This window comes from Penicillium samsonianum (assembly GCF_028829775.1).
Source record: "Penicillium samsonianum strain IBT 33392 chromosome Unknown utg000001l_segment0_segment0, whole genome shotgun sequence".
Classification (NCBI taxonomy): Eukaryota; Fungi; Ascomycota; class Eurotiomycetes; order Eurotiales; family Aspergillaceae; genus Penicillium; species Penicillium samsonianum.
The window spans coordinates 2,634,862-2,659,487 of NW_026643259.1; the positions used below are offsets into that span (position 1 = coordinate 2,634,862).

General features: G+C 42.4%; 4 protein-coding genes across 4 annotated transcripts; 2 read left to right on the forward strand and 2 right to left on the reverse strand.

Moving 5' to 3' along the window:
* Positions 1–13,413: 13,413 nt before the first annotated feature.
* N7471_001018 (oxidase ustYa family protein) lies at positions 13,414–14,063 on the reverse strand (the record flags this gene model as incomplete). Its single annotated transcript, XM_057273739.1, has 3 exons — positions 13,414–13,692; positions 13,757–13,893; positions 13,946–14,063. The coding sequence occupies 3 exons, from the start codon at positions 14,061–14,063 to the stop codon at positions 13,414–13,416; spliced, it is 534 nt and encodes a 177-aa protein (XP_057141918.1).
* A 1,087-nt stretch (positions 14,064–15,150) lies between these two features.
* On the forward strand, positions 15,151–15,342 carry N7471_001019 (uncharacterized protein; the record flags this gene model as incomplete). Its single annotated transcript, XM_057273740.1, has 1 exon — positions 15,151–15,342. The coding sequence occupies one exon, from the start codon at positions 15,151–15,153 to the stop codon at positions 15,340–15,342; it is 192 nt and encodes a 63-aa protein (XP_057141919.1).
* A 1,162-nt stretch (positions 15,343–16,504) lies between these two features.
* N7471_001020 (Zn(II)2Cys6 transcription factor domain-containing protein) lies at positions 16,505–17,978 on the forward strand (the record flags this gene model as incomplete). Its single annotated transcript, XM_057273741.1, has 2 exons — positions 16,505–16,561; positions 16,671–17,978. 2 exons carry the CDS (start codon positions 16,505–16,507, stop codon positions 17,976–17,978), a joined length of 1,365 nt encoding a protein of 454 aa, XP_057141920.1.
* Positions 17,979–19,260: 1,282 nt separating this feature from the next.
* N7471_001021 (GMC family oxidoreductase) lies at positions 19,261–21,201 on the reverse strand (the record flags this gene model as incomplete). Its single annotated transcript, XM_057273742.1, has 1 exon — positions 19,261–21,201. One exon carries the CDS (start codon positions 21,199–21,201, stop codon positions 19,261–19,263), a length of 1,941 nt encoding a protein of 646 aa, XP_057141921.1.
* Positions 21,202–24,626: the final 3,425 nt, after the last annotated feature.

Sequence of the window (24,626 nt, forward strand, 5' to 3'; positions counted from 1 at the left end):
TCCCATCTACTCCTATAGGACTAAAAAAATTCCGGTCCTATTACCCTAGTAGTCCTATAGGAGTTATAGGACTCCTATATAGTCCCACGCTAGTATAATTTTGCTAAGGATTTCCTATTTTAGCTATATAAAACTATAAAGTAATCAGATAAAATACTATTATTTATAGGCGTATAAGTGTCCCTACTTTTAATGTCTAATAATATAGTTTTTTTATATAATATAGTCTATAATAGAGTTAATAAATAACTTAAGTCTATATTAAAAAGTATCTATCTTTAAAAAAAATATTATATACTAGATTATAGTGGCTTATAGGCGTAAAGGAGATTTAAATATAGTATTAGAAGGAAGTGGTTAAGTAAAATATATATTTATATAGAGGTACTACACTATATTTTCTATATATTATTTAGAAAGTATAAATTTAATAAAGAAGGCTTAAAAGTAAGAATTTTCTTTTTAAAGTTATAAGGGATTATAGATACCCCTAAATCTAATTAATTTCCCTTTTATATAGGAGTCCTATAGGAGTCCTATAGGAGTCCCGTCGAATAGACTAATAAGTAATATATAATAAGTGGGTACTAGCCTATTTATAATATATCTTCGCGCTATTACTCGTTTAAACTCTACTAGTAGCCGAACGCGACTCTTACGATTATAAAGGTAGGTGTTAGAGATATACTTTTTAAACCCTCTTCTAGTTTAATAGAATTATTATTCTAGTATATTATAATACGAACTATATATTAAGGCTAGCTCGTTATCCTAGATTATATTATCCTACACTAGAATTCCTCTACCTTCTTTAGTCTATAGTATTAGTATTATTAATAACCCCTTTACGCTAGATTATTTAATTAGCTAGTAGCTAATCTATAGCGGACTAGAATCCTTAATCCTCTAAATAGAGCCGAATCCGATTCCTCTAAATCTCCGCTATATTAGTCCTAAATATTAAAAGTTCTAGGTTCTTTAGACTATACTAAATAAGACCGACTTTATTAAGTAGTAGCGCTAGACTTTCGTAAAGCCCAACTTTAGGCCTAAGGTCCGGGCTCGAAACCCGACCCGTAACGAGCTGGGGGTCGAACTTCTCGAGCTCGACCCGGACCCCGGCTCGTAGGGGGGGGGCTCGTCGAGCCCCCCCCCCCCCCCTAGGCTCGAAATTGTATAAAACTATAGTCTTAGCGTTTATAAAGTGGCTGAATCATCCAGATAAACGACTGTCTTTTATATATATTCTGGTTTATATATAGAATTGTACTATATTATCATTAGACCTCATAACCGCCCGCAGACCCGCACTTTTGCGGGCGGAGGGCAGGCGACGCCTGCCCGCGGGTCGGGCAGGTTATTTTCTTGCCCTTAGAGGGCGGCCCTCCAAACATTTTGAGGGCCGACAAATAGGACAAATAGGGAAATCCCTAGAGTTGTATAAAATATACATTTCTCGGCTATATTATTTAGTATTTGGTTTACAGCTTAGTATTATAGAAAATAAATATATCTAGGAGTACTCATTTAAACTGGCTAAATAACATCAAATCTCACTATAAATATCTTATTTTTTAAGGAACTAATATATATTATATAGCTTTAAGTTCTACGGCGTTTATCACTCTCAATTTCATAACTATTAAGTTTACTTAAGCGCTTCCGAACCCTCCCTAAATGCCGTTATATATGAGGTAACTTAGGCTCACTATCCGTATCCTCCTCCTACTCTTCAACCTCTAGCTCCGATTAAGTACGCTACCTCCGTTATGATTAGCCTTAATTAACTACCACTTAGATAGTACTATCCTCATCCTCTACGTCCTTATAAGTATCACTACCCTCGTTATTATCACTTATAGGTTTAAAATGATAAGTGTTAGTTATATCCCTCTCCTCTTAGTTAGCTTATATCTCTTTATATAAAAGATACTTATTAATCAAAGCTTGGTAGGCATCTTCGATCTTAAATTTTGATATATATATAAATATTATTAGATCTTAAACTATTAATACCTTTAGAGAGCCTCGTCGGTAGTGATAGATATCCTAGGCGGAGTTAAAAAGGCGTTCTACACCCGCCCCTATAGCTAGTATTGAAAGTTATCATATTTAAAAGTTAATACTTCTACTATTATAATCCTATTAATATAACATGTAAGTGATTTAAACTATACAATGCATTTTAAACTAAAATGCAACATTACAAATAATGATTTAATAATATAACCATACAATGTAAAATATAATATAACCATACAATGCATTTATTAAAATGCAACATTACAAAATAATGATTTCATAATATAACAATACAATGCATTTTAAATCCATCATTATGACGATAACACATTTAATTAGATCTATCTAGATCTATTTTCAAAAGAGATAAATAAGACTATAACCACCGAGATAATAATCTTTTTTATAACACGGTTAATATCTTCTTTATATTGAATATACTTCAATTAACTAAATACAACTTTTTATCTCTTTACTTTCTTACCTTTCATCTTTAGTTTTTCTTTCCTACCATCTAACCCCTATAACCTCCTAGAAAAGTATATCGCGTGTAAGGTTTATAATAGTAGGGTACTAATACTAATACTCTTTCTAAAATAAATAGGTAGGCGTTTATATAATACCTTAAATATAAGTTAATATAGGATAGATAATAAAAAGATATAACTTACCACTATTAAGGTATTCCTTAAGCTTATTATATTCACTTAATACTAAGGGCTAGGACTCTTCTACCCTATATTCTATTTTAAGCTCTAAAATCGCGATTACGGATAATCGAGCTCTAGATAATAATTATATATCTAAATGAAGTTTCTTATAGGACTAAAAGTATTCCTTAAGACTTACTCGATAGATTGCACGCTAGTTATTAACCGGATTATCCTAGTCCTTTCCTTTAAAAAAGTCAAGCTTTTATTAGGGTGAGAGAATAGTGCTAATTACGTAAAGATTGTTATTAATTTGATCGGTCTAGCTATAATATTGTGAAAGCTTCTTCTCTACTACCTTAAGAGAAGTAAGTATAAGCTACTTCCACGTAACCTTCTTCTATTTTAAGGTAGTCTTTAACTTTTTAAGGTGGTTAAAGAGCTTATTATAAATATTAAAGATTAGGTGAATACTAATATCTTTAGTTTTAGAAAGAAGAGTGGTGAATTTAAAGAAAGGCTAGGTGATCTAAAGAAGATAGTCAATCTATCGCCACTCTTCTAGACTTAGTGTAAAGTGTTCCTAGTCGTACTAAGCGTAGAATTTATTAAAGGTTAATTAGAGCCGTTTAGCACGTTAGAGTATTAAAAATGTCGAATTCTAGCGAGTTCAGATATCCTAGATCGGAATAAGCCTTAGCTCCTTAGTTTAAAGGTTATAGAATGACTCTCTCCGTTATAGACTTACGTTAATATAGATAGCAAGGTTTCGGACCTATATAAGAATAGAAGGATTAGTATAATAAAAAAAGTAGGGTTATAGGGGCATACCTTATTAAGCGTATTAACAATTTCTCTTTTTTATTACCTTATACGAAGAGATCGAATACGGTCGTTAGACTAGTCTATCTCCGCACTCTTATTCTTTAGAATTACCTTTATCTTCCTAAGAAGATCATTCAGACTAAGCTAGATAATATAGGTAATATAAGGAACCCGAACGATTATAGCACTATTGTTTAGCTTAAGAGACTAGAGTGATTCTTAGATACTTACTATTATAGTATTATTATTTAATATATTATCGGTAGTGACTATAAGTACTCGATCTACAATCTTATACTAATAGAGGAGCTTTAAAACCACGTTATTTAGGTTAACACCTAAGTGTAAGCTAGATAATAGTTCAAATCTAAGAAGAACCTCTCGATACTCCTAATACTAGTTAAGGAAGTAGCTAGTGACGGCTATAAAGGCCTATCGAAACGGAGATGTCTAGCAATCTAATATAATCGAAAGCTTTATATTAGGAGGAAGCTTATTAAGAATAGACTATTACTATTCCTAGATATACCGCTATAGTTAAGACCGTATTATAACTATAGAAGGGATCTATAGTTATATTAGGGTAAGTCGGGTAAAGGTAATAACCTCACGAAACTCTAGGTGTTTAATAAACTTAAAGGGGAGACGGGAGAGGGTAAGTAGTTATAAGAGCTTCTATTCCTATACCTCTTATATAAAGACTATTAACTTACTTAGTACGTTCTACGCCTATTAATCCAAAGAGTTATTAGTAAATAATAATAGAAAAATCATATAATATATATAGTATTCACGAGTAGTCCCTTAATATTGCCCTTCTAGGTACTAGATTTACGATAAGTCGGTCTAGCTAAGTGTCGATAAAGTGTAGTTATTCTATACCGCCTATTTACTAGATAATCGAGGACTTTATAGTATTAACGATATATTGCCCCTAGTTTGCCGGTTTTTATATTAGCAACTTAATTAAATTAGTCCTAGTAAGCGGCTGTCCGGTTGCTATTCTAGTTTAGTCGTTTTTTTATCTTTCTAAACTTAGTCTCTAACCACTAGGAAATAAAATCATCTTTTAATATATCGGTGTATAGAATAAACGCTATTAATCGACCTAGACTAACACGCTAAAGTGAAGAAGGAATTAAAGGTGGAGGAATTAGGGTAAGAAACCTAGAATTTAAAGTGGTATTAAATATCTACTAGCTTTCGGAAACCTTAGGGGTTAGGAATTACTTATTCGGAAAGTAGAGAAGAGGGTTAGTTAAATTCGTAGGATCACCGTCGTAGATAGATAAAAAATAGATATCTAAAAACTAAGAAATTTAAGACATTATTAACCAAATAATCACTTATAGAGTTTATTTTAAAAATAGGATAGGAATTAGAAGGTAGATATACTAAAAAAATTAATAAGTCCTAGTAAATAGAATTGATTAACCACCCTAAAGTTTAGCTCACTCGGTAAATAATGAACATATTATAATATAACCCACTTTGACTTAAGATAATCTCTATAACTAGCTACATTTACTAGGCTAATTAAGGGCCGCCCTTATCTAGCCCTCGATCCGCCCTTAGAATATACGGGCCGCCCTTAAACCGCCCTTAATTAGCCCTCATTTTTCTACTAAATTTAATAACCCCTAAATCTAGTGAAAACTAGTAGTAAATATCTTATAACTTTAGAATATACGAACTCTAATAATGTCTTATTTAAAATATTTCTAAGTAGAAGAATTAAAGCTCTTTTTATTAGTTTTACTAAAATATCAACATCCTATAGGGGAAATGTGAAAGTTAAAAAAATTAGTATTCAGATGAGAAGTATACACTATCTAGCTATAGTTACAAATATATATTTCTACAACTCTATCATCCAAAATTGACAACTTTTATAATTAATAACAACTAATACACTTAACGATACTAGGAATATATAATATCATTATTACCTACTATGATTTATCGTAATACAACTTAATTTCATAAAGTTTCTTGACGCTGATAAAGAAATGGAGTGTAAATTTCATATATAAACCAGAACACTGTTAAATAACCGTAATTTAAAGTGATGAGTTAGCACTTTTATGCATCTTAATTAGGAAAGGTCTGTTACGAGCCAGTTCTTTGAACAGAAAGAGTGCATTCAACGAAAATACTAAGTACAGAGAGAGAGAAGAGAAAGAAAAAGGGGATTGGTTGGCCCAAGGCCTTTTGTGGGGCCTTGGTGCAAAACTTGCAAACACCATCCTCCAAGTGGCTCAACCTGGCAGGCGGTCAGCAACGGCAGAACTACAGTCGTCAACTCTAGATCGTGACATAACCCCCGGCTAAGAACGCATTCAGTCCCTGAATGCCGGTTTGTCATCATCAATGTGATCATCCAGGAAGTTGTCGTGCTGTGCCGCTTCGATCCATTCCTGCAGACGTAGGGGAGGGCCCGGTTTCATTGGGTATTGATCATGGAATTCCTATAACTTCTGCGGTGCATGCTTGAAATTGCCAGCAGGGTACCATTGCAAGTCCACGTTATGACCTAGCCACTGTACTCGGTATTGCAGCTTCCGGTAGTGAGTCCTCGAATCAAGTATTTTCTCGACTTCCCACTCATCTTCTTCGTTGATTTCTATCGGTGGGGGAGGATCAGGATATTGTCCCTTTAGTGGTTCAGTTGTTACAGCCTTCCGTAGTTTGCTTGGGTTGAAGATAGGGTGCACTCGAATTGAATCAGGCAAGTCAAGCTTATACGAGTTCCCGACTTTCTCGATGATCTTGTACGGGCCACTAGTCAAATGAGCCAGCTTCCGGCTCGGCTGAGTAAGGTGCCAGTCTTTCGTCGTAACGAAGACATAATCATCCACACCGAAATCTTCTTCCCGTCGATGCTTATTCGCCTACTAGATCTGCAATTGCTAGGATTTGGCAATTTGCTCTTTGGTTTCTTTCCAGATATCCTACAATCGAGATAGTATGCTCGCTGCGTCCTACTCATTCTATATCAAAGTGTTTTAATCCCTCCAGTCAAATGATATAGTCGGTTCGTATCCCCACTCAATAAAGAATGGGGATCGTTTTATTATATCTTAGGAGAGGATAGAAGCTGCGAAGTCAACCATCGGTAGGATCTCTGACCAGTTATTCTGGTTATATTCGACATACGGACGCAGTCTTTAAGCCATATATTGGTTTGCGATCTCACTTTAACCGTCAGTTAGGGGATAATGGGCTGTGGACAATTTTCTCTTAATCCCGAGGATACGACAGAACTCAGTCCAGAATTCCGAAATAAATTGACCTCCCCTATCTGACACAATTGTTTCCGGAATGCCTATAACCCGAATGATATTATCGATGAAAAGTCGAGCCATCTTCTTCGCATCTATATCCTTATGATAAGGGATAGATACTGGTCTTTTGCTTAGACGGTCAACCACCATAAAAACTACGTTATACCCATGGCGATCTTTTAGGAATGAACGAAAATCCATTAATATATACTACCACGGGCGATCTAGAACTAGGAGAGGATAGAGTAGTCCAGGGGTCTTATCTCTCCATGTTTTCGTTCGTTTGCAGAGTAAACAGTTGTCAACATATCGTTTCACATCGGTAACCCAACCTAGCCAATAGTATCGGTTAGAGATCAACTTTTTCAACTTCTCAATTCTAGGGTGGGCTATTAATGGTTGACGATATATATCGTCCAGTAGTCTTACACGCAAATCCTGATGATCTGGAACTTCTAGTCGACCTTCATATAAGAGCAATCCTTCTTATAGAGTCCATCTCTTATTACCAGCTTTAGCAATTTGTCGGAACTCATCAAGTTCGACACTTTGACGGTTTGCTTCTTTCACTCGCTCAGTGATTTCTTGCGTCTACAGATCTTCTAGATCGATAGGAACCAAGTCAACTAGACGAACACCTTCTTCGAGACAGTCTTTAGGTAACATGGTAAACTATCGGCTGTTATCGGTGTAGGGTAAATCCTTCCGTGAAAGTACGTCTACAATGATATTCTTCTTCCTAGGGCGGTATTTAATTAAGAAATAGAATTGCGAGAGGAATTCACTCCATCTTACTTGTCGTTAATTCATCTATCGAGTCGTTATAAAGTATTCGAGAGACTGATGATCAGTGAGGATTTCGAAACGATCCTTCCGTGAAAGTCCTTCTAGTTCTGGTCGCCATTCTTATAAAGCGCGGATAATTGCTAGCAGCTCCTTATCCCGTACTTCGTAATTCAACTCAGCCGGTTGCATTGTTTTTGAGTAGAAAGCCACTAGGTGCTAAAAGTCGCTTTCTTCGTAGTACTGGGATAGGACTACACCTAAAACACCGTTCGAGGCATCTGTTTCAACTCTTATACGTCGAATCGGATCGTAATGTCGAAGAACTGGTGTATTAACCAATTTCTTCTTTAGAAGTAGGAACGCGTCTTTATAATCGGTGGACCATTCGAACGGAACATCTTGTCTAGTCAACCGGTGTAAAGGCTTTGAAATAGCGCTATATCCCTGGATAAATCGACGATAGAAGTTATAGAATCCGAGGAATGACTATACTCCTTTTACGGTGGTGGGTGTTATCCATGACTAAATCACCTTGATCTTCTCGGGATTAACTATAATACCATCCGTGCTCACAATAAACCCTAAGAACTTGGTCTTGCTCACTGAGAATTCACACTTTGGTAGTGCGACTTAAAGGCCTGCTTCTTTCAAACGTTAGAGCACTTCTCTAACTTAACGACGATGATCTTATATGTTCTCGCTGTAAATCAAAATGTTATCCACGAAGGCGATTGCGTATTCATCTATACACTCTCTAAGAACGTTGTTCATGAATCTTTGGAAGGTCGCTGGACCATTTGTCAATCCAAACGGCATGACTTTATACTTGAAAGACCCGTATCTTATACGGAAAGTGGTGAGTTCTTCAGCCTTCGGAGTTAGACGAATCCGGTGGAAACCTTGCTAAATATCGAGTTTTATGAAAATCTTGGCTTTACTGGTTCGCTATAGTACCTCATCGATCAAAGGTAAGGGATAACAGTCTTTCTTCGTGATTGCGTTTAACCTTCTGAAATCCACGTAGAAGCGAAGTCCTCCACCCGGTTTCTTAGCTATTAAGATCGGCGATGCATAGGGAGCTGAGCTAGGGACGATAAAGCCTTTTTTCAAATTGTCGAGTATGTATTTTTTCGCTGCCTTCAACTCGTCGAGAGAGAGTTTGTAAAGAGGACAATACCTAGGTGTAGCTTCTGCCTTAAGAATGATATCGTGATCTACTCTAGGTCTATAGGGTGGTAGTTCGTCGGATTTCTTCTTCGAGAAGACTTCGGCCAAATCGTGGTACTCTTCTGGAAGAGCCTATAGGATTTCTTCGATTTCGGGATCCTTAATCGGGGTGCTCTTCATATCAATGATATGGTCAATCTCGTAAAGTGAAGTGGCAAAGATTTCGACTTCTTTATCTATCTTTCCTTTTTCTTAGAGACGGTTGAACCCCGCACGTCTAATGGCACTTATATCGATTGGAGGAAGCTCCTCATTTGACTCCCTATCTCTAGAAGTTGTCACCTTGACTTCATCGTTTAAGTTTCGAACCATTTTCCTCTATTCCTCCGTTTGCTAATGTCCGTACTAACGCTCTCTAGCATGTCGAAATTCGCTCTTCTCAACTATTTTTTGGTCTTTCTGTTCAAAGAGACGATCTTATCGATCTGCGTCTGCTTGGTGAAAGCTATCATGCTTAGGCTTCTGAAGTATAGCAGTTGGTATTAGAACTGCTAACTTACTCGCTATATCATCGAAAAGAGTCTTCTCATCCGGCCAAATCATTCGGTGTCGACGACAATCAAGTAGGATATCATGTTCTGCGAACCATTTTCGACCGAGGATCATATCGTATCTTCCTAAGTCTATAAGGAGCATAGGAACCTATCGTTATATTCGTCCGTCCACACAAATAGTGAGAAATGTGATATAGGTAATCGGTTCGCTAGGGGTTCCGTCGAAGCCCCGGACCGGACATTCTTGATCGAGTCGTTCTACTCGGATTCTAAATCGCTTTCTAAGTAGTAAAATCGTTGCTAAGTTTATGAAGATATAACCATTTGCTCTGGTGTCACCAAGTGCTAAAATAGAAAAAGAGCGTCTATTATGCATTAGTTGAGTGTTAAAAACTAAACTATCTCTAGGACCTCCGATTAACTTTTATAAATCCAGCGAGTAAAGTGAGACCTTACGACCACCTAGGTAGGAGACTTCGCCTAGGCACTAGCTTTTCCCTAGTCGTCTTCGAGTTCTTGAATTTCGACGACACGTGGAGTTGGAGTGATAGCCGCGACCAAGGTATTCGACTTCTTCTTTGGGCATTCACGAGTCATATATCCTTGTTCTTTACAGTTAAAGCATCGACCTTCCTTTATAAGAGTCTCTCGTTCGGTAGCGGATAAACTGGTAGATATAGCGCTTCCTTCACGCTTCACATAGGGAGTGTATTGACTAGTGGCTATTCCGGTTCCACTACCACTCCTAGTTGGAACGGTAGAACGAGAACGGGAGGTGTTCTTCGATTCTTGCTATAGGTTGATTTCGTGAGACATACTCTAACAATTCTAAGTGAAGGTTTTAAAGGGAACGGAGTCCTGGTTCACGGCCCATATCACTTGGCTTTGAAGCAGGTATGGAAGTTTTAAGTATAGGTCGCGCTTTCGGTTTTCTTCGACGATAACAGCCTCCTCGGCAAGCTGTATAAATTCAGCGAGGAAATCAGTGAAGCTGTCCTTCGGTTTCATCTTCAGTTTGTGGTACGTAGTGTAGGCTTCGGCACGACGATTCGGGTTCGCGAAAACGGTTTTCAGATGAGCGATCATATCGTTAGCATTAGCGTATAGGGCACTCGACTTAGCACTCAGACGAGGTGCGATATATAACTGAGCTTTTCCTTCATAACGACTCTGTATATAGAGCTTGCGATGAACTGGCAATGGGTAATGATCTACATTTGCCTCGAGCTTCTATCGGACGACGGTTTCCCATGTTTTAAAACGAACTTCTTTACCATCGCTAAGCATTAGAGCGTCAGGCATCTTAGTGGATTTGTGGGTAGCAACGGCCTCCACAATCGGTGCGCCGGAGCTAGTCTGGTTCGAGTTCTGCTACAGACTCAAGAGTTAAAATGTAAGACGATCCCTCTCACAAGCCGTATGATCACGATGAGTAACTACTTCCTCTCTCTCTTAAGTGAGCTGAGTGATCAGGATTTCGGTTTCAACTTTATCGGCTTGGAGGACAGTCACTTCGTCCTCGAGATCTCGGTTTCTCTCTTTCAGCTTAGTGTATTCACGAGCAAGTTCATAGAATCGCTCTTTGGTCGGAGTCTTATATAGTCGTTCGCGCATAGAAGAACCTTCTCCAGCATTGTCATCTTTATCAAGTTCACCAGTGTCAACTAGTCTCGGGGTTTCGGGATCTTGAGCAACTGCTTCCTGCTCAATACTATCTTCTTCATCTGGCACAGCAACAACGGGTTGCTTACCACGGTTCGTGGGTGGGTTTCGTTTCGGTCCGACCATTTTGATTGGTGGATTTTGAGTTCGAGGTCGAGTCAAGTCTTGGCTGTACGATGCCAAGGAACGAAAGTGGAGATGAAGCGGGACCGAGACCAATCACAATGATGGTCCGTACGGTCGTGCTGCTTTGTTTGGAAATGGAAGTGGTACTTAGTATTATGTTACGAGCTAGTTCTTTGAACAGAAAGAGTGCATTCAACGAAAATACTAAGTACAGAGAGAGAGAAGAGAAAGAAAAAGGGGATTGGTTGGCCCAAGGCCTTTTGTGGGGCCTTGGTGCAAAACTTGCAAACACCATCCTCCAAGTGGCTCAACCTGGCAGGCGGTCAGCAACGGCAGAACTACAGTCGTCAACTCTAGATCGTGACAAGGTCAACTTTTTTTATATAAATGAGGGCCGATGAGGGCCGCTCGAGGGCGGCCCTCAGAGGGCGGAGGGTCGGGCGAGGGCAGGCAAGTATCAGCCCTCCGCCCGCGAGGGTCGGGCGGAGGGCGGGAGATGCCGGCCCTCTAAATGTTTTTAATGAGGTCTAATTATCATAATAAGGAATGGGAAATATTTGGAAATTCTGGTGAATTAAGGTTTATCTTAGATATCTTAGTATGAAAACTAAGCTTTATAACGCGTAAACTTATAAGGTAGTATCGTCGCGATAACGCTAGCCTTTTATAAATTCGGGATTAATTATCACCTAACGTATTAAGCATCCCCTTTCCTTACTCTATTTAAGATAAAATGAAAGGTGCTAATAATTATTAGTTAGTTTTAATATAATTAGGAATAATATTCATTAAGATATAAACCCTATAATATAAGCATTTATTTGACTTATAATAAGCACTTAATTCGATGATAGCCCCTACTCTTACACCCGAGCTAGTAAATAAAGAGAGAGAACTTCCGGTCTACACGCGTACTCTCTTATATATATAATCGTGATAGTTATCTATAAATAGGTGTTAAAGTAGGTAATCTATATCCTTTCCGTTAACTAGGAAGCGCTCTCTAGGTTTTATAGGGAGCTTATATTTCACTATTAGTTCGGTTCTAATAAACTATTGTTTTTTTAATTAGCTACGAGCTCTAGAAAAGGATAATTATTACCCCTTACGTTAAGAACGTCGTCCTTAACTTCCTTAGGAAGGGATTAAGAAGTTTCTCGCTCCCACTTTAACGTAAAGCTAGTGAAGTGACTATAAGCCGAAGTTTAAGACGGAACTTTTTTATATGATTTAATATACAACTCTACGAAAAGTTTTAGAAGCTTAGGAGTCGGAATAGGTAGGTTAGGAAAATCTAGGTTAGTAGACTCATTACGAGAAATCCTCTATCTACTAATAATTAGGAACTAAGATCGGTAAAATATAAGTCAAACGTATAGAGCCTAATTACTAACTATATAGTCGTATTTCTCTAGTGTAGTAGGCGCTAGCTTAGGGTGGCATATAGTATTACCCTCTTTTTCCTTCTCGTCTTAGTATTCACGTATAAAGCCACGTGATATAGAACGTGTAAGACGCTGTCGAATACTAAGATTGAATACATGGTGGAAACAAGGTATAATACCCAGAAAATCATGTGACAACTGGTACCACCCATACCATACAAAAGTGCATATTACAGTTAGTCATCTATGTCCGCCCAGATTGTTGAAAACGCGGGTTTTGTCATTTTAGTTAGTTAGAGATTCCAATATATCTGATTTTGCCCATACGTTGTCATACAGCCAGATTTCTGTCAGACGCTCCTAGAGTGCTTTCGGGATATTCTATTCGGAGAACATATTTTGAGTGGTAAAGAAAATCAAAGAAAATCATGGCAGAGTAACAAAAGGGCCTTTAGGCTTGTATTATATATTGCTCTTAGAGCGGGTATAGGCTTGGAGTGAGTTGGCCCCTATCACCCTTAGGGTGAGAATTGTCACCCCGTTCTCACCTCTCTCACCCTAGTCTTAAGACTTCTCACCCATATCACCCGCACTCACCCTAGAGTGCCGCTGAGGTGCTAAGGGCGCATTGAGTATTGACTGTGCAGAATAATGGGCTTAAGTACGGCTGAGCGGACGGGAAGCCCTGTTTTCCACACCCTATGGTCGTATGTAACATATAACGTGTAAGAGAGAATTATAGTATGTAACTGGTGATTGGGATGACGTTTGACCTTGGAGCCCTAAATAACTCTTGAGGCTTACCTAGGTGAGAAGAGTCTAGCATCAGCCCTCCATATTCTACCGCACAGCATAGAACACTCGAATGTCGTAGAACACGAAAGTGACGTGGTGCGGATGGCTCTTAAGCTTCACCTCGGGAATTTTGTATGGGCAGTGTGAATAGTCAACTTTAAGACTCCTCTGTTGGCACAGCGTGCATCTCCATCCATTCGGTTAACTTATTGAATCGGCGACATTTGTGGTGGGTCGAGAAATCTGCCTCGGCCCCTAGCGGCTTCGACTCATCCAGCCTCACCAGCACGGGCGTCACATCACCTGCACACATGAGATGAATACGCAGCGTCTCGATGCAGTGGTCGACATGTATTCTTGACATCTCCGGCGATCTCTGAAATCCTTCCGGTGGCACTTCGTAGGAGTCTAGGTACGTGTATTGTCGAATCAAGTTCTAACACGAAAAATCAAAATCAGTCACCCAAATCAGATACATAGGTAGGTCATTATCCACATACCAGACAATGTAGCTGATGGAACACTTCTACGTTAGCTTCGGCGCCTCCGCCATATTGCATGGGTGTTTGCTTCCAATTCGTATCCACCGACCGATTGAGCGAGGATAACTTGTTTAAAGGAACGTTGATGTCGTTATCTAGGCATCTTTAGCGGGTTGACCGGAGGCTAAAATCTACTGTAATACTTACGTCTCCAAAGACGATCCCATGCGATTTCTAACTTTGGAGTCGGCGATCCCCGATAGATAGACTCCTGAAGGAACTCGTTCGCCCAGTCGACCTCGTAATATTCCACTGCCTCTAGCATTGGGGCTAAAATGGTTGCAATTAGTAAATCTTTCAAGGGGGTTCGGATCACTCGACCAGGCAACTTAGAACCCACAGTAAGATGATAACTGTATCGCACATTTATGATCACTGGGTGCAAGAATGATGAGCGATGCAGCAAATAGCAAGCAGGCCCCTCCAAACAATGCAATAGAAATGGCCGTTAGGAGCGGGGCCTGGCAGCAACATCGATGGATGTGGGATTTCTTTATCCTGCTAAGAGCCAAGTTCTGTTGCTCTCCACGTTCTTCCACTGAGAGGTCTTTTTGAGATTGCGATACCCTCATATAAGACGATGCGGCCACCATTTCGCTTTTTGTTCAAATATTAGATGCCTTTTCCTCTTAAGAGTAAACCTGTGGGGTGTTAGGAAGTAACTATAACAGAGTGAAAGAAGGAGCTGGCAGCTTCGGCCGATTATCTACCACGACTCCCAAAGCCTGAAGTAAGTGAGAATCCTCGAGATGCTTATTGAAAGCCTTACAAGGGTCTGCCATTCTGAATTTGGCTAGATATCCCGCTACAAATAAGTTATCTATCTTTCCGCATGAGGCATGCATAATTTCTCCTCTCCAGTGGAATCCGTATCTACCACTAGTCATACAACCGAAGGACGTGTGGCCGTATCACACAACTGCGTACGGAGTATTTGTTTTTATTTAGCGCTTGTGGGCCATGCAGGTTTACTGGCATTGATGTTCATGCATTGTAACCCTGATTATCGTACTAGAAATCATGCCCAAGAGAACATCCCCGTAATGGTGTTGCCAACCCTGCAATTGACGCCAAACGCTGCATGTTGGTATCAAGATAGCAAAAATATGGTGACACCGGCTTCCCTGCTAGCCTCGTATTTCTCAATCATAAAGAGAGCATTGGTGGAACATGTACTTCTGTCTAGTTAGGTATTGATAGGTCACTCCAGTAAGTGCATTTGCTTCTGGACTTCAGAGACGCGACTATAAAGAGCGGCTATTTCCTATGCTCTTTCACGCCCAATCTGCTTTTTCATTCTATCCAATATACACACATATCAAAGCCTAGATTTTCTCTCTCATATTGTCAAAATGAGATTCTCGTCTGCTTTGCTTGTTATGCTCTCTGCTTCTTTTGTAGTTGCAGTCCCTGTTAGCTCACCCAAGGAAGAAGCCGCTGCGGCTTATTGGTTCAACAATGCCTACGTGGAGACAAGCTCTCCTGAGGAGGACGCCGCTGGCGCTGAGCGGTTCGGCAAGGCCTACGTGGAGGCGTCGAAATAAGCCACAGCAAAGGTTGGCTTATTGTCTATTACCTTTTACTGGAATTGGTTGCTGACTGGAGCACTAGAGCTCAGCCTGTTGGTACACCTATTGTGCGATCATGCCGAGTAATTTAACGTGACGATCGATGTATGACAACGGGCTTTTATGAGAGTTTGAGGGCCTTCCTTTCATGAATATGAGTTCTCATTTACGTTGCAGTACAAAGCCATTCATTTGATTTGAAATTTCTCGTTTTTATCTACAAGTCGTTCACAGGTGCTATTTAGTTATTCAAATAGCTGCAGATAAATTTCAACCCATATCTCGAGGTACACGAAACTCGATATTGATGGCGACAGACAGAAAGGCCCATTGCAATGTTATTTGGCTATCTCAAAGTGTATTTCTTCCGGCACTCCAATTCATCCGTAATTGCATCGTTGCGTTGTAGCTTCGTCCCTTATGGTGGGACAGGGGGAAAAAATACAAAAAAGAAGACCGAGTGTGGAACACGACAACCTGATTTGCAACCAGACATTCGAACACTAAATTATCGGTGCAGCAGCAACCTAAAACGCTAGGCTATCGGGGCTGATTAGTATTTATTTTAAGGTCTAGAAAATAGAGCATAAATATAGCTAGCGTCACATCCTAAGCTATATATCGTCTAGGGTAAATTGGCGCAGCACGAGATAAAGGATGTCTCTTAGAGGTACAGTGACGGTCCATAGTATCAATGTTATGCGGGGTAATCCGGTTTCGAATATGCCAGTACAGTGGTATCTGTGGTGTCCCCAGGCACCAATCTCCGCAAGAACCTTAATATTTTTCTACTTGGACATTACCATGTAAAATATTTTCGAGTCTACAGGGTAGATAAGATCATGAAAAGCACAATGTAATGTATTGTGGAGTTGTGTGTTAAACTACGAAAGTGAGATAGGAGGAAAGGAGATGGTAATCTACCATGGGATCATGTGATCAGAGATTCGAACAAAATAACAATTAAATCCTCGGCTTTTAATATTTTCTGCCGGAGCGGTGTGGTGAAAGCCTAGTTAAGGGAGAAAGCCCCCCTATTATGCCCATCTCATATATCAATTCGAGGTAGAATTTCATACTATCAACCCTTTAGTTCCTAGCTATCTTGTGCGCTCTGGGACAACCAGATAGAACAAGAATGGTGGGCGTACCTCATAGTAAAGGATGTTTGCAGTGTATAAGCCGCAAGGTCAAGGTTAGTGTTGATATATTGCAGTACCATGTCATTCCGAACCTCTCATCCGTTTTCTCTGCAAGAGGAATCTTAACAGAAAGTCCGGTAACATGAACTAAAGCATACATAGTGCGATAACAGTCGTCCGGAATGTCTGCGGTGTATCAACTGGGGTTCGGAATGCCCGGGCTATGATCGTGGTCACAAATTCAAGGACCAGACGCGATATATAACCCTAAAACACGGTCGACCAACAATGGACGAGGCCTTTGCTCCAAATTTGACCTACGAGGCGATCAATGTCCAAACGCAGGAATCATTCGAAGTATGGTTGGACTACCATTTTCCAAGTTACCTCGCTTCCTTCAACTCCCGCGTGGAGATGAATTGGATGAGGTTTATACGAAGCAGGTGGTCCACATTTCCCCAGGAACTGATCTGGGCAGTCCGCGCCTTAACTTCTTTGCGCATGGGGGCGGCACGAGGCAATGAAGAAGCCATAGTGTGCGCTCGTCATATGTATGGTCGGGGTATAAACCATCTGGCCTCTCTCCTACATACTCGGGCCGCACTAGCAGATGAGACACTTGCAGCTGCGATTTTGCTAGGGGGCTATGAGGTTCTAGATGGTAGTAGTGATCGCTCGTGGATCATTCATTCACATGGCATCCGTCAGCTGTTCTGCGCCCGTGGCCCTTCAGCACATACACATGGCATGGGTCGGACTCTTCTCATTTCTTGGCGGCCTTACCTAGTCGCAGATGCCTTTATCCATGCGGAGCCTTGTTTCTTGGGTGGTTTGGAGTGGACGTGCGTATCAACTATCCAGGAGATTCCCAGGGCAGAAGACCGGTGGCAGGAAAGTAGTCTACTGGGTCAGACGATGGACTATGCATTTAATGAAGTCGCCAAATGCCCTGGATACTATGCAATGACAAAATACTTTACGACGTCGGACACATATATCGATCAATCCATACTGACTGGCCTGGTGAGCTGTATTCTCAAATCAAGAGAAAGTCTTGTTCAGTTTCACGGCATGCTCATGGAAACGGATCCCCCAGCGTCCTTTGTTGGAGTGATTCCATCGACTTACGCAACAACCCTGGTACAGGGAACTCGCGATGGAATCAATTCTGCTGTCGCACTACTCGACCAATTAATGACGTTGCTTAAGTCTCATCTAAATAGGAGAACCAAACCTATATTAATGGCAGACTTCGATGATAAGCGCCAGGAAGACCCATGGCGTCTTTTTGCGGGAGTTCAGGCTCCCAGAACCAATACGAATCAATCACTCCTTTCTCGAGATCAAAACGACCCGAGTTTAAGTATCTATGCTATCAGGGATCAGTTGGATAAATTTTCGTTAACAATGGGCATGGGTAGTCTGGTACCAGATGCATGCGGTTGCCCACAATTCTCAGCGCATATCTGACGGAACATCATTCCAGACCCTTTCTTCTCATTGGCCCTGGTGCCTTCTCTTTGCAAATAATCTGGTTCGGATCGACCTCACCTCATAAGTACGACATAAGTACGACATGGATAGTCGAGTCAATGGAACATAGCGAAAAGAAATCTACAAAGACACTTCGTGTTACCCTTCAGATACTGAGCCCCACAACTTAGGTTTCAAGGGGCATAGAATGTAGCGCCATGATAGACATACCAATCAATTTTTGTACAAAAAGACAAAAACATACAACAGTGAGGATTCGCTGGTGGTCACCCACCCAACTACTAACTCACCGGCGTGTGGCTTAAGTACGGCTGAGCGGACGGGAAGCCCTGTTTTCCACACCCTATGGTCGTATGTATTAGGTTACCTGTGGGAGAGAATTATAGCATACAAGACTAGAAGTAATTGGTTGGCTTGTAAATCTTGGTCAGAGAAGGTTGTTGGGTGTGTGAGCGTAGTACTTTGTAGCTGGAGTGGACAGTTTCTAATGTCACTTACCAAAGACTGGTCTCTATACAATGTAGGGGGCCGATTAGTCCTTACCCTTGTCTGAGAGCTGGCTCAGTTGCACGTCATGAATCTCAGAACCAAGCAAGGGCGTAGCCTCCTCGACCTCGGCCTGGCCCTTGAGTAGGAGGTTTGGGGAGGAAGCATCGGCGCCTTTGCCGTAGTCGTAGTGCTTACCATGCTCAAGAGGATGGTATTTGAAGGGCGTTAGTTGTGATAGCCATGGGGCATTCGAGCCTTATTCATGAGAACCCTGTGCTTCAGTGCCAGTTGATTTGCCCTAAAATTCTATAATTTATAGACTAAAGGATTGATTTATAAATTTTTTCATTTTCGCATGTCTAGGGGAATAGACAATTGAATTTTACTTCCATATTCATACTTTCTAGACAGCCTTTACGTGCTGGATTCCTTTAGTTCCACTGCATTAACTTAACTAGCGCATCTTGCTTTTCAAGACAACGCGATTTGCCGACCTCGCTGTCGTCATTAAAGCGAAGACTATGCAAATGTTTCGAGTAGTAGACAGCATGTAAATTGTGAATGAATCAATCCTCCGGCAAGCTAGGTAGAGAAAGTCAAGAAATATGAACTTATCCAGCAGGATTATGTACAAGATCTTTGTATTTGATAAACGACCTATTAAAAATATATAATAATGAATGGGCTCACAACCGTCAGACCAAACATATTTCCATCCACAAGAACCAAAAAGCTCCAAACTTGGTGTATATGCGTACATCTAAATCAATTAAGAGCTAGCCTCAAGCTCGCTCAGAATCTCATCAGCAGCCTTCTCGGCAACCATGTAAGTAGACACAGCGGTGAAAGTACCGGGGATCTTGGGGTAAACGGAAGCATCAACGACACGAAGACCAGAGACACCGCGTACACGGAATTTGGAGTCCAAGACAGCTCTTGGGTCATCGTTGGCACCAATGGGGCAAGTGCAAGAGGCATGGTGGCCCCAAGCGCCATCCTTGATGTAGTCCTTGATATCTTCCTCGGATTGGACATCAGCACCGGGGAGAACCTCGGTGACGTTGACGAGCTGGCGCTTGAACGCGTCACGGGCAAGCTCGATGGCTTCGTAGAGCGCAGTGAGATCAGCATCGTAGTCGCCGACACCGGTGTCGAAGTAGTTGAAGGTGATCTTAGGCATGTCGAGGGGATTAGCGGACTGGAGAGCGACGGTACCGGCGGAGTTGCGGGGGTGAGCCTTGAGAATAGCCCAGGTGAACCAGTTGTGCTCGTCAGTCGCGTTGATGCTGTAGTCGGGGAAGTAACCACGGAAGTTGACGGGGCCACCGAATTCGAAGATGTCGAAGTCATCGCCGGCCGTGGAACTTTTGTACAGCATAGTGGCGGCGAGACCGGGGGATGAGTAGATGCCGTGGTCGCCAAGAATAGGAGTCTCCCAGTCCTTGATACAAGGGTCGTCCTGGCCGCGAATGCTAAAGGTGCACTTGTCCAAGCAGGAGAAGTCCTCCTCAACCTTGCCCTGGACGGAGATCTCATAGTGGTCTTGGAGGTTGGTGCCGACACCGGGGAGATCCTTGATAACCTTGATGCCAAACTTCTTGAGTTCTTCGGCGGGTCCGACACCACTCAGCTTGAGGATCTGGGGAGAGTTGTATACTCCGCCGGAAACGATGACTTCACGAGAAGCGGTGGCGGAACCGGGGGTACCGGGAAGAGCGGATTTCGACATGGGGCTGGCCTTGTAGAGGTGCTCGCCGTCGAGGAACTCCACACCTGTGGCGCGCGGTGGGGTTTCGCTCTCGTCGAAGGTCACCTTAGTGACGTGGGTGTTCATCCGGACATCAAGAGGGTACTTCTTGGAGCCATCGAAGTTCTTGGCATCGCGTACAGCGATGATGAACTCGCGGGGACCATTACGGTGGGCATCATCGGTGGCAATAGGGATCTGGTAGTAGCCGGGCTCGGTGTCACGGGTCTTCTCATCAGCATTAGCATCGCCAAGGAGCAGAGTGCCAATGTTCATAAGGTGATCGGTGAAGTTACCAAGCGCAAAGGCACCACCGGTGAGCATGCTCAGTAGCTGGGTATCCTTCAACACAATGCTGAGGGGAGCGGTTTCAGTCGATAACCAGCCGTCGTAACCGTGGCCCTTGGCTGCCGGAAGCGAGTAGCCGTTGTTCTCCAGCTTAGTGAAATATTTGCGCATGTTGTCGGGTGTCCAAGAGTTATCGCCGGTGATAGTCTCAATGTATTCAAAGTCAGACTGGTGGGGGTAGACTGCAATTAAGGCGTTGTGGGCAGTGCAACCACCGAGGGTACCTGTACGAGGGTAGAGAGTTCCCTTCAAGGTCGAGCCCTCGGGAGGGCTCAGACCGGTGTATATCCCGCCATCAGGCGTATCGTAGCTAGCTTTCCAATCGCGAGCCTGACGCTCTTCGTCTTCGTAGTGGTGAACGAAAAAGTTCCACGCAAGCTTCTCGTCCTCGGAGGCTCTGGCGGAGTAGGCAGGGATGGTGTAGTTGTAAGTTTCACCCTGGTCATCACCAGCCTCAAGGAGCAGTGTCTTGTGCCCGGCTAAAGCGAGGCGGGCGGCCAGAGGACCACCACCAGCACCAGAACCGACAACGACATATTCATAACCGGTGATGTTAACGGCCTTGGCCAGGCCGGACGTGGCGACCAGCAGGCCAAAGATATAAGAAAGAATCATATTGATAAAGAATGACTATGAGTGAGTTGGCCTTCCAAAAGAGGGATCATCCGGCTTTTATGCACCGTTTTCCCCCTAAACAACGGGGATGTTCGCATCGTTCTCCATTTTTACCAAAGCCGTTGAAGACTTGGCCAGCGTGCCGCGGCCGCCACTAGCCCATGGCGATCAACACGCAGGTAGCTCAGCCTAGTACTTTTCCAGGATCAATTCCCGAACGATCATCGGTAGTTTAATTCGCACTTCGTACATTACTGCTGATCATCAAACCGTATCCACAATTTTCGGGGGTTTCTCCTTTCCTGAACAAAGCCTGGCCGGCAGTTCGCTCTGCCAAGACATTGCGGATAATTTTTTTTAAAGGAGATTCATTGCAATCCCTGTCATCCATAGGCTCAATATGTTATATGCCAGGTCCTAATCAAAAGAGTGCAGTCAATTTAAGATACTATAGTTAGGGAGCGAAGGAAGAGAAGTGGAGGGAGGGCTAACCCAGAAGGGCAAAGGTAGCAAACCCTACTTCTGCAAACCATGCAAACATTCCATAAACGAGCAAACAAGCCCTGGAGTGGACAAATAAAGAAAGATCATCTGCCATGTGACAGGGGTACGACAGGGGTGACATGTGTCACGGCCCTTACCGAGCCCACCACGGCCAACTCCACCCGAACCAGCAGAACTGCCAGGCTATACATGTCAGACTCCATTTTCACTATCCCTGAAGAAGACTATTTTCAACGGAGAAAGAAAGCGGGTATCTGATATTGGCCAGCGTCTGTACTGCGCAGAAGCAGAGCTCAGCCACGTGGGCAGCCTTGGCTGCTTCCTGCTAGATTCAATATGAGTGTCGCTCTGCAAACGTCTGGTGGATATTGTGAAAAGAGGATCGCGTATCAACTGTAAGATGTGCGACACACGTTCAATTGACAGAAATGGGAGTAGTTCCCCAGGAAGAAATCAAAAAAAGCTTACGAGGAGAGGGGCGGTGCCTTTCAACTACGTGACCTTGTCTCAATGCAATCACCTGCCCGTAAGACTTCACCTTGAAAGATTCATAAGGTCCATGATCTACCAATCAACAAAACTGTTAAACGTTCACTGGTAGGCTCTCCTTTTCAAGTAAATGTAGCTTATAACTGAACTTAATCTGAGCATTCAATAAAAGCTTTCTAGAGGCAGTCTCTTTATGTTATGTAGCCAGTGAGTCTGCATGACAGACAAAATTTATCAGAGGCGAGATAGGTCTCGGTCAACCTAAAGCTCGCAATTTATTTTACCAAGGAACATTCGAAGCTATCAAATTAAACCTCGAAGAGTGGTCAATATCTGCCATTGGGAGAGGTAAGAGCGTAACCGATGTAGCAAAGCAGCCCGCCTAGTGAGTAGTCGGACGAAGATCAGCAGACCACAAAGACGACACGGGTTGGGAAAGATTAGACAAGCTTAACTTTGTTTGACCTATCGTCAAAATAGATGGTTATCCATGGGAAGGTTCCAAGGTTGCTATAGACTTCAAGCCATTTGCGGTCGTGACCTCATGACATTGGGACATAAATCTCGAGTCTCGATTAATCTGCAGGTACCCCTGAATACGGTCGAATACCACTATTTATGACATTGCGGCGTTGTGTCATTCGAACTCTCTGCTGTGCGGGCGGGCTGTCAAATCCTGTCAACGTGTGGGTGTCCGACTTCCTATGGAAATACGGAAGATCATCACATGCATGAAGTAGAGTTTGTAAAGCATAGATATTAGGCTGGAAGTCCCTTACTGGGAAAGGAAATAAATCACCAACTAAATATCGAAGAGGATGGGGACCGCAGGAGATGGCTACTGAAGCCGGGAGGGTACGACAACGTATCTCCAAGCAATGCGAGGTTATGGAAGTGACACCGTTCCCACGTTCATAGGGTGATTATGATAGGATTTCAGTACCCAACGGGATGTCCCGTCTGAGAGGTTGGGGTATGGATTTGTTTTCTTATTTTGTTTTTGTCTCTTTTTGTTGATACTGACGAGTGGATCTTCAGATAATGGTACAATGGTTTTGCCGTGTCTAAACTCACTACGGAGTACCAGGAACTGACACACTTGTGGAACTGACACACTTGTGGAATGTGACCACACTCCCATCCAGGACGATCATTTTGACATTCAGTTTTGCAACTGCAAAACCAAATATTTATTTGACACAAGTAATTGCTTGGAGGATGACCTTGGAAACAAAACCGAAAGAACACTAGTAGCTACACGCCTACAGTATTTACCGAGTCCGCCTTGGCCTGAGTTATGAGTGAATTTATTCTCAAAAGACTAAAGTAGTAAAGTAGCAAAGTAAGAGCAACCCTTTGAAGTACATGCGGAATCCATACTAAACTATTCTGGACAAAGGCTTCCATGGTAAACCCTAAATTTTAGTTGTGGCGGATTTAACCTTCCATGAATCAAGTACATACCAGTATATTTTGGGAAGGTGAAAGTCAAATATTATGTTTTCTTTTACTGGTAATTGGACTCGATCACATGGGCATGGTTGAATAGGGCATAGTAGCAATCCATTGCCAAAGGCCGCAAAGGCAACATATAATGGACCCATCCTTCCCTTTCTTTCTCCGAATTTTCCTTCCTGCAACCATCCTGTCCAGCTATCCAATACCCCTACCATCGTTACCCATCTGCTTTATCATGACTCTTCCATGACTTGAAGATAATAACGTCCTTTCACTGAGTTTGAGGGTGAAGAACGCAAGGCACTCAATGCCTTGAGCATATTGTATTTATAGTGCAGACCAACCCGAGCCTGAGACTATCAGAGTCGGAATCGCACGAGCAAACTGACTGGGTTCCGGTAAGAGTACCTCGTCTGTCTTAATCTGACCAGTCCCTATCCAGATAGGTTGTTCCCTGCCGCCCTCGGATTATGAAGCCTATTCGCCAGCATCCATAGGGGACTTCGACAAATCTGGCGGCACAGAAGAACCAGGACATCCGACCGGGGGGTCGGTTTGAGGTAGCTGCAAAGATTCTGAGGTGACAGCCGAGTGGCCGAGTGAAAACTTCAAATCGTCGACGGAGACGTGATGGACATCGAGCGAGTCTGAAACTTGATCACACTCAGCATACAGGTTCGCCAATCCGTCACAGGTCCTGGATTTGCAACGAAGGCTAACTCGCGTTACTACAATCCAGAGAGCTATTGGCTACAAAGACCACTAGAGACCACGACCCCAACTGAGATTCTGCAAGACGTGTGTCTGCAGTGCCCGACACGCAGCGACCGCGACCCCGACCCCGGCGAGAGTGAGACTTGCTAGACGTGTGTCTGCATTGCCCGAATCGCAGCGACCCCGACCCCAGCCCGAGTGGGATATTGCTAGATGTGTGTCTGCATTGAAGCCTGAGTGCACAGCGAGCGAATATCATA